Source organism: Gracilinanus agilis, chromosome 2 (genome assembly GCF_016433145.1).
Source record: "Gracilinanus agilis isolate LMUSP501 chromosome 2, AgileGrace, whole genome shotgun sequence".
NCBI classification, from domain to species: Eukaryota; Metazoa; Chordata; class Mammalia; order Didelphimorphia; family Didelphidae; genus Gracilinanus; species Gracilinanus agilis.
The window spans coordinates 682658812-682669836 of record NC_058131.1 but is presented as its reverse complement, the minus strand read 5'-3'; the positions used below and the strand labels follow the sequence as shown (position 1 = coordinate 682669836).

Genomic DNA, 11025 nt, shown 5'->3' with positions numbered 1-11025 from the left:
GCAAAATGGGGAAAATAATTACCTCTACTTTGTTGTGAGCATCAAGTGAGATATTTGTAAAGTACTCTGAAAACCTTAAAATGCTACTTAAATGCTAGCTATTATTATATGGAAAAATATGTCTTCATACAAATATATACTTAGAAAAAGGAGGAATATTTTAACAGGCTAATAATGTTAGTATTTTTATGAAAATGGCTTTGTTCTTTGTTCTTTGTCACTGAAACGATCTTGGGAAATCCAAGAGTCTTTATACCATATTTTAAGAACCATTGAGTTCTATCACACTTCCTTTCAAAGCTTCATTATCAAGTGATTACCAAATGTCCCTATCTTAGATGCATACTTAGTGCCCTTGGATAAGTCCCTTAGCCTCTTAACCTCTCAGGGTACCAGGTTATTCTCTAAGACCCTATGTTACAAAGAAGATGTCAATATGTGTTTGCTGGAGAAATCCCCCATTGGAAACTTCCTTTGGAAGCTCCTTACACCAATGAAATCATAAGTCCAGTAAAAAGTGCATATTTTGGGTTCTGAGAATTCAAAACCAAAAATGAAAGAATATTTAACATCATGGTGTTTATTATAGATTAGTGGTGAAAAGTATAATTCAAATTCAGCAATATTTTGGGAGTTTATCTCTTTAGTAAAGATTGATTCCATTGTTCATTGGGGAAAGATAGGGTCCTTTTAAATACCCTGGATATATAAAGCCTTGAGTTAAAGGGGCCAGCTTTGCTCTGGAAAAGCTATTTAACTTCTCTTGATTTCAGTGTCTTCATCTATAAGATAAGTGGTTGAACTGGTTGACTCCAAGTTCATTTCTAGCTCCCAAAAACAAAATTTTCCCCTATGAATAAAATTGAATGTTTTTCAGATATTTCAATTGTGACTGACTCTTCATGGCCCCATTTGCAGTTTTCTTGGCAAAGATATTAGATTGGTTTCTATTATCTTCACCAATAAATTTTATAGAAGAGGAGATTGAGGCAAATAGGGTTGAATGACTTGCCTACATTTACATAGCTAATAAGTGTCTTAGACTAGATGAGTCTTTCTGATTCCAGACCTGGCACTTTATCCACTGTACCACCTCACTATCCCAAAGAATAAAAATACCCACTGAAGGAATTAGGTGGTTCGTCACCCATGGAGATGATTTCTTCTTGGGCCTTTTATCTCAATCATTAATTATTTGAATCCTAAAATTTATTGCTGGCATCAATTCCCTTTTATTTAATGACCCAACACAAAATGATTAATTTATTTATCCAAAGAGATGATGAAGTTATTATAAATTATATGTATGTGGTACATTATAATTTGCAAAGTGTTTTTTCTGTTATCTAATTTTGTTCTTGACAACACTGGGAGTTAGATAGGGTAATTTATTGTAATTTTAATTTAACAGATGATAAAACTAAGATTTGGTTGGAGACAATACAGATGATCCTACAATTGGCAAAAGTTAGAGGTGGGATTTAATGAAGATGTCTGCTATCAAGCTCAATATTTATTTTCATTAATGTTGAAAAGGACATTTCACTACTAGCATTCAACCTATTTTTTTCTTCTTTTACTAGGCTGAAAGGTGAATGGGATCTCTAAGGCATAATCAAGGCATAATTCTCCCAATGGCATGGATGAATCAGACACTGGTCACTGAATTCTTTGTGCAAGGATTCTCTGAAGCTCCTCACCTTCATTCCTTGTTCTTTATCTTATTCCTGTCCCTTTATGCAGTGGCCCTCTCAGGGAATATCCTGATTTTTGTTACAATCAGCTTTAATCCCACATTACACACACCTATGTACTTCTTTTTGGTCAACTTAGCTGTGGTTGATGTCCTCTGTACCTCCACAATTCTACCAAAGCTGCTTGAGAACATGATGGGTAGAAAGACTATTTCCTATGCAGGTTGCATGGCCCAACTATATTTCTTCACATGGTCCTTAGGGGCTGAGCTGCTGCTCTTCACAGCTATGGCTTATGACAGGTATGTGGCCATCTGCCATCCCCTCCACTATAGCACCATGATGAGTAAGAAAGTTTGCATGCTGTTAGCCACTGGTGTTTGGTCAATTAGCATCCTCAACACCAGCATTAACAGTAGTCTTATGTTTCGATTGACTTTCTGCCACTCTAATGTAGTCAACCACTTTTTCTGTGAGATCCCCCCCTTACTGAAGCTCTCCTGCACCCCAACTTACCTGAATGAAACTATGGCCTTCACAGCAGATGTATTCCTAGCTGTGGGGAACTTCATGATCACGATGCTCTCTTATGCCTGTATTATCTCCAGTATCCTGAAAATCCGTACCACTGAAGGCAAAAAGAGAGCCTTTTCCACCTGCTCCTCCCACCTCATTGTGGTCAGTATGTATTATAGCACTGTAATTTACACTTATATACGTCCATCTTCCAGCTATTCGTTGGATAAGGATAAAATCGTATCTGTGATATACACTTCAGTGGCTCCCACTCTCAACCCTCTTATTTACACCTTGAGGAACAAAGAAGTCAAAGCAGGACTTAAGAAAGTGTTTTCTTTCTTCAAAAGATGATAAATCCACCAGATCCTGAAGCTGTGAATGAGGAGACCTCCAAAAGCTCCCTTAATAACCTATGGTCTTTATTAATGATTGAGCATTACTGATATTATAAAACTTTCTAATCTAAGACATGCTTTTAACTTTAAAAATATTGTTTTTCCATGTATAACTATATCAAATTGCTTATATTTCAGACATAAAAGAGGGGTGGAAGGTGGCAGAGAATATGGAACTCAAAATGTTAGAAAAGAAATGTTAAAATTATTATTAAATGTAATAGGGAAAATAAAATGTTACTTTTAAAATATTTTTGTTATGGACACATCTAGAAAGTGAATCTCCCACCTCCTGATAATTGGAGGCTTACTTTTTTAGAGGTTTTTTTGGCAATTTCTTCTCTGTCATTTCTTGTAATAGAGAAATAAGACTTTTAAGTCTTTCCTAAGAATAATGTAGTTCTGAATTGAACTTGAATCCTGACATTGTAAAGGTTCAAACAATTTTTTGTTGAATATCATTTGAGGGATCAAGGTATAGTAAATACCATTTTTGAATATTGGTGTCATTGAAGTGCTTTTTATCCTCCTCCAACTTTCTGGGTGGCTCCCTTTTCCTGTGCAGGCTTTTGAATTCTTCTTTTTCCTATAAAATTCCATGAATTAACTGCCCTGCTACCTTTTTAAAAAGTCTGCAACCAACTAGTTGTTTGCTCTTGGACAAATAAATCACTTGCTTTCTCTGGACCTCAGATTCTACATCTGAAGTATGTCCTGCTTTTTTCACAAAATAATGGGCATCAATTAGAATATTGTCTCATTTCTTTTAGGGCTTTATGCTTAAAAATTGGCTTTTACAAACATTATCTCATTTAATCCATTCAACAAAGTTATGAGGTACATATTAGTTTTCCTACTTTTTAGATGAGAATATAGACTGATAATAACTTGTTCAAGGCCATAAAGGTAGTAAGTAGGTGTCAAGTGAAGACTGAAACTTCTGTCCATTTATCTAGAAACATCTTTCCCTTAAGCCAAACTGCCTCTGTGAAGCACGTGAAAGTACACAGAAAATTTCAAAGCAGTATGCAATACAGTGTAAAAGATTCATGACCAGGTCACTTAACCTCTGTTTGTCTTAGCTTCAACCATAACACAGCAATAACAATAGCATTTACCCCCTAGGACTGTTGTGAGGATCAATTGAGATAATATTTGTAGTGCTTAGCACAGTTCTTAGCACAGTTTTTAGCACATAGTACACTCTTAATAAATGCTTAGTCCCTTCCTCTGTCCCTCCTGCCCTCCACGTCTCCCTCCCTCTTTACATGCCTCCCTTCTTCTCTTCTTTCTTTCCTGATTAAAATGCTGATATTCTTGAGGCGTAAGAGATCAGGTCATTATAAGCTAATACCATGATGTTTGACAGAAGTAATAATGAATACTAGACTGAGTTCAGAAAATACATGGTTAGACAATTGGCATGAATGAAACTTTTGGTTTCAGGGAATGACAAGCTCAATATAAGTCAAAAATTTTTAGGGCAGTCTTTTGAGAGGAGGGGGAAAATTATCCAGCACAGGGTACACAGATTCCTTGTGAACACAGAGAAACAGCAAGGAAGCGGACTGAAGTAGCTGACTTCTGGCAGCCAAGAAGAGAGCCAACTAAGAGAGAATTATTCTGGGCAATCAAGGGTCATTCTTGGACATGAACAGGCTCTAGAAACTCAATTGAGTAACAGGTCCAACAGAGTTGCCTCATGGATAGTGGCAAATGCAAAATCCCAACCTGGATTGCTGTAAAGGACCATCAAATCCTATAGTACAATTTAGGCAATATAGGATCCCCTTTCCGAAGGAACCCAGTAAAGAGAAACATTTCCTACACCACTAGTCTTGCTTGTATACTGGCACTCAAAGCCATTGAGGGGATGAATTACCTCTACAAGTGCTTCAACTCTCTCCAATTTCCAAGTATCCTTTGAAACCTCTTCTTTATTTTTTTCTAAACTCCTCTTCACCAGAATTTTCTTCACCTTACATTCTTTTCATCAACTTGTATTTAACTTTTTGTATTTTTAAACAATGAATTTGTATTTAATCAGTAACAAAAACATCTAAATATATATGAGAGAATAACATTTTATGTGTGAAATATTTTTTTCGACTGCAGAAAATGAGTTCATTTAATTTATAATCTTGTAGTGTATATTTGTGTTAATTCCATTTTCTTTTTTATTGTGACCTTAACAATTAACAAACATGGTGATATACTTAAGAAAAAAAAGAGACTGACATTCTGCTCTGCACACTGTTTTTTTTTTTTAATAAACCCTTGTACTTCGGTGTATTGTCTCATAGGTGGAAGATTGGTAAGGGTGGGCAATGGGGGGTCAAGTGACTTGCCCAGGGTCACACAGCTGGGAAGTGGCTGAGGCCGGGTTTGAACCTAGGACCTCCTATCTCTAGGCCTGACTCTCACTCCACTGAGCTACCCAGCTGCCCCTCTGCACACTGTTTTTTAAAAGTGTGTGTATTCTGCTGGTGGAGTTGTGAATTGGTCCAACTGTTCTGGAGGGCAATTTGGAATTATGTGCAAAGGGCTTTAAAGGAATGACTGCCCTTTGATCCAGCAATACCACTGCTGGGTTTGTACCCCAAAGAAATAATAGGGAAACATTTGTACAAAAATATTGATAACCGTGGTCTTTGTGGTGGCAAAAAAATTGGAAAATGAGGGGGTGCCCATAGATTAATGAATGGCTGAACAAATTGTGGTATCTGATGGTGATGGAATATTATTGTGCTGAAAGGAATGATGAACTGGAGCAATTCCATGTGAACTGGAAAGACCTCCAGGAATGGATGCAGAGTGAAAGGAGAAGAACCAGGAGAACATTGTACACAGAGACCAATACACTGTGGTACAATCGAATGTAATGGACTTCTGTACTAGCAGCAATGCAATGACCCAAGACAATTCTGAGGGACTTATGAGAAAGAAAGCTATCCACATTCAGAGAAAGAACTGTGAGAATAGAAACACAGAAGAAAAACATGATCTATCACGTGGTTCGATGTGGATACGATTGGGGTTTTGGCATTAAAAGATCACTCTATTGCAAATATGAATAACATGGAAATGGGTTTTTAACAGTGATATATGTATAACCCAGTGGAACTGCTTGTCAGTTTTGGAAGGGGGGGAGGAAAAAGGGGATGGAAAAATCATGAATCATGTAACCATGGAAAAATATTCTAAATAAATAAAGTGTGTGTATTACATTTAACCAAATAATAACAAAACTGCTCTACTGTACTGTGCTGATAAATGCTTATCAACTCTTGAGAAAAAATGTACATATGAAACACCTTAAAATTTAATTTTCATAATATGCATTTCCCCCATCAGTTTCTTAAGTCAAGATAATCAACAAAACAATAACTCAAATCCTGATGTATGCCATTTTCCAGTTTCTGAAGTGTAAATGTTTATATTGAGAATTTAACAATTGACTTTGCTGAGCCAATAATATCTGGATCCAGCACACATATACTGTGGTGAAGACTCATGAAACCTAGGTTTGAATTCTACCTCTCCCACTAACTGTGACCTTGAGCAAGTCACTTAATTTTGGGGATTTGATTTTCATTAGACACCAGTTCTTTTAACTCTTACCATCAATGACTGTGTCTGAGCATATAGTATAGACACTCAATAAATGCTTGTTAAATTGAAAAAAAACAGGAGGACACTGTATATAATAACAGAAATATTGGATGATGATCAACTGCGAAGAACTAAACTATTATCAAAGATGTAAGGTTCCAAGATAACCTCAAGGGACTCATTATATAAAATGCTATCCATAGCCAAAAAAGAATTGTTAAGAGTATGATTTAAGATCAAAATATTCCATTTTTCATTTTTTCTTCTTTATGAGTTTTTTCTTGTATGTGCTATACACATATCTTGTATATGTGCTATGTGTCTTCTTTAAGGGCATGAGGAATATGGAAATATATAGTGCATGACAGCACTGATATAATCTGTATCAGATTATTTACTTACTCATGAAGGGAATAGAGAGAAGGGGATGAAGGGAAACAATATGAATTGCAAAATGTCAAATGACAATTATTAAAAATTGTTTGTCCATATAATTTTTAAAAATTGAAAAAATTTCTTAAAAAGTCAAGGGATGGTAATTTTTGAATCTTTCCAAAAGCCTACCCCCAAAGCCTATTATTTTTACCCACATATCAAAACACCTAGAATGAAGTAAGATTATAAAATATGTTGCTGTATATCCATCAATATAATTAAAAATTTTCAGATTCAGTGCAACATGACATTAAGAGAAATGTGCCTTTCCTCAGATATGTGTGTATGCACACATGTATGTAAATATGAACATAAGCATGTATATATTTTAAGGTTAACTGACTAGAGATACAGAAGTATATGTTGCTAAATGAAGAGGAAATAGAATTTTTAGATAAAGATTCTTCCAGACAATTGAAGCAACAAGTCCAAACCAGAGACCTATTTCAAAAAAAGATATCTGACCATGAATGACCCAAGAAATAAATATATAATCTTCTCTAATTTGTGATAGTCTACAAGGCATTATTAACAGTGTTTAAAATAGCATTGTATTGCTAACAAGATCACTTATCATCTACAATAAAGGGTTTCCAATATAAACTTAAAAAAAAGGAATGCTTTGATCTGTGATCAGACTCCAACAGTCCCTTCTTTGGCTGTGGATAATATTTTTTTTCATCATGAATCCCTTGGGATTATCTTGGAACTTGGCATTATTGATAATAGTTTAGTCCTTCATAATTGATCATCGTACAATATTTATGTTACTGTATATCGTATTCTGGGTTTTTCTTAAAACTTTTTTCCATTAGACACAATTTAATTCATTGAAAAGTAGAGCAGTGAATGGGGCCCTTGAAAGGGCACTTTTTAAACCATGTGAAATGATACAACAAATCAGAGGTATGATCAAGAAGACAAAAACTCAAACAATATGACTGGACCTCTAGCATTATAACCAAAGTACAAAAATGAAGTATTGCTTTGGTTGTTTGATCGACTGACAAAGCCTTTCACTATAAATTCTGGTTAAGTGGTGTTAAAACTTTAGTCTCTCCCTGGAATTCTGTGTGAAGCTTAATCCTGTATCTTGCAGGAATTCCACATGTTACACATACTTTTGGGACAACTTTTTTTTCACCCATAAAAGTTTCAACTCAGTAATGTGATGTGTTATAATGTATCATTGAAAGAAGTTAAATTATTATTTTTCTCATGCCTGGTAACCCAACGCCAAGATTCTCTCATTATTACAACAATATCTGGTTTTGTAGACATACAGGAACTTGTGAAGTGTTTGAATCTGACACATAACTGAAGGTGAACCATTGTCTCCTAAAGGAAGGTTCATAAGGCAAGACCTCTATCTATCTTAATAGTTACATGCCTAATTGATAATAAATATTGCATATAGGATCTTTTTTGCATTTTTTGTCTTCTGTTTACTAGTAAGCATTTTATGTTATTCAGGGTGTACATCAGTGGCTATCTACTATCCTACTATCACTACTTCCTCCTCCCTGAAAGCTCTTACTTATAACACTTATACATAGCCCTGCATTCTGGGCCATGGCCAATCCTCTTGATTTTTGCCTAGCCCTTGGACTTTGATGACTCTGGAAGAGAGAGAAAGGCTGATGACATTGTGCAATTCTGCCTCACTTAAATCCAAATTACTCTCAAGTCAAGACATCATCCCATGTTGTCATTGGTACTCTTGGAAAATGAAGAACAAATAACAACATTGCATAGCACAACATTCACTATGTTTTTTGGCTGCCCCATCACACTACTGATTCCTATTGAGGTTACAGTCTGCTAACCCCCCAGAGGCTTTTCATAACCACCGATTTCTATCTATTCATGCTTTACCCATCTTATATATTTTTGAATTTGAATTTTTTGTAAATAATTTCATGACTTTTAAGTTTTTCCTTACTACATTTAATCTTCTAAACGTCAGCCCAATAGATTCAGTCCAAATTCAGTCCAATGCCTTGAGAAGATCTTTTGGGATGGTAACTTTGTCATTTGGTATGTTAACCAATTCTCCTACTTTTGTCTCAGACAGAATTTGAAGATAATTTCTTCTGTACACATTTATGCAAATCTAATATTTCTTCATATGAAACATTTGATCTGTTTCCCAAACTCCTTATGTTTCATTTATTTTTTCTCTCCAGGAAGTCTGCAGGATATAAGAAAGACAACATTGTTTTTTATTTGACAGATGAAGAAATCAAATGCTTAAAAAGGCAAGGTGGTAGTAAATGCCAGGTATATCTGAGATTTGATTCTATTCTAAACAGTTTGTTCATTGATTTAAATTGTGCTGTCTTCACTGGCACCATGACTTCATTCAAATAAGTAGGTTGCCTCTGCCCCATCTCATATACTCTCCAGATATTTGCCCCCAGAAGTATTTCAAGTAGTCAAAAGTCTCATTCCAAGGCACTCTAAAGTTCCAATACCTATAATCCTATTTGTGAATGGAAAAGGAAGTTGTATAGGGAATCCCAAAAGTCTGAGAATAGTTTAAAGTTAAAAAAGCTTGAAAGTGAACTAAGATTTTTGGGACATTCTGCATATTGAGGATGAGAAGGAACATAGGGACAACCTAAGTGGATGACCATTAAGATATTAGAAGAAGAAAAGGAAATTGCCATTGTAGCCAGTCCTTACATCCACAAATTATAAATCCTTCGTGTTATTTTTAGTAGACAAGAAATATCTGTGGTTGACATATTACCTTATTCTTGTTCTATAGCAGTGTAGGTGAGTCTTTTAGAGATCACGTGGCCAAACTGTACCTTCAAGCTATCTGTGATCCCCCCACATTATCCCAGACAGTAGAGGGAGGAAGTGCTCATATTGGGCAGATGGGTGGAGGGGCAGGGCACGTGAAAAATGAAATCAGGCATGATGGAGAGGGTGACTGGAGCAACCCCCTCTGGCAAGTCAGGGAATGCATGCCATGTCTTCACCAACATATCTTTATATCTTTACTAACTTCCCCTCATCTCCTCCCTGTTGGAATGCATTAATTATTAATTAGTTAATTAGATTAATTAAAGAATGGGTTCTGCTTGTAGGAAAGGTTTCCAGCTTAGGGAAAGAGTTTGAGGTTTACATTAAGAAGAATGTTCAGAGGGTTCCTTAAGAAGAATTCCCAGAAACACCTAGGATAGGACCATTGATAAATGGATGACTCTCTCTCTGGAGCTTCTTCATTGGAGTAGATGTCTAGGATTTGTATTAGCAGAAGGATCAAGATATATCTCTCAGAAAAGAATTGCAGACATCTGAAAATGTATTTAGTGCACCAAAGACAAAGAAACAACTGAGAGCTATATTGGGAACAACAGGGTTCTGCTGGCAGTTGATACCATATTATGGGGAAATCACCAAACCCCTGACAGAGTTAATAAGAGACATAGTAACAAAACCACTGAAACTAAATGCTGAACATTTAGTAGCAATTACAAAGATAAAAGAAGCAATTGTCTCGGCCCCAGTATTAGGAATACCAGATTACAACCAACCATTTTTCTTGCATGTGCATGAGAGAAAAGGTGTGGCTTTTGTAGTTCTTACACAATCTTTAAGAACCACTGCAAAGACCAATAGCTTACTACTTAGCACAGCTAGATGCCATTGCTGCAGGAGCATCTCCATGTCTCTGGGGAGTGGCTGCCACTGATCTCTTAGTTACAAAAGCTGGCAATCTAGTGTTGGGATGTCTACTGACTATAACGTGCCCACATGAAGTAGAGGCTTTGTTTTTAAGACACAGAACTCAAGCATTCTTGGATCAGAGACTGATCAGACATGAAATTACTTTGCTAGACAATGAGAATATCACATTGAAGAGATGCGATACATTGAATCCAGCTACTCTGTTACTTGATCTACCAACAAATGGTGAACCTCTAAATGACTAACCTTTACATGACTGTGAGAAAGTAGTGAACATTGCAGAAAGGCCCCATGAAAATTTGCTTGACTCTCCACTGGAGAATGATGATATGGTATTATACATGGATGGCTCATATTTCATGAGGGATGGAATAATGTACAATGGTGCAGCTGTTGTGACAGAATATAAAACTCTTTGTTCTGCTTCACTTCAATAAAATCCGAGTGCTCAAGCTGCTGAGTTAATATCATTGAAGCAAGCCTGTCTAATAGCAAGGGATAGAAGAGTTACCATCTATACAGACTCAAAATGTGCTTTTGGCATTTGTCATTCAGTAAGAGCTCTGTGGTTACAGCATAATTTCTTAATATTTTCAGGCAAGACAATAGCCAATACTAAAATCATAAATGGAAGTAACAAATTGGGAAAAAATCTTTATAACAAAAACCTC

The 11025-nt window shown here is 35.9% G+C and overlaps 1 protein-coding gene across 1 annotated transcript; it reads left to right on the top strand.

Moving 5' to 3' along the window:
* The first annotated feature begins 1634 nt into the window (after positions 1-1634).
* LOC123236465 (olfactory receptor 13G1-like) lies at positions 1635-2564 on the top strand. The gene has a single exon (XM_044662862.1). The coding sequence runs from the start codon at positions 1635-1637 to the stop codon at positions 2562-2564; it is 930 nt and encodes a 309-aa protein (XP_044518797.1).
* The last annotated feature ends 8461 nt before the right edge of the window (positions 2565-11025 follow it).

Coding starts and splice junctions, on each gene's coding strand:
- LOC123236465 (XM_044662862.1), top strand. CDS start 1,635: ATGGCATGGATGAATCAGACACTGGTCACTGAATTCTTTGTGCAAGGA.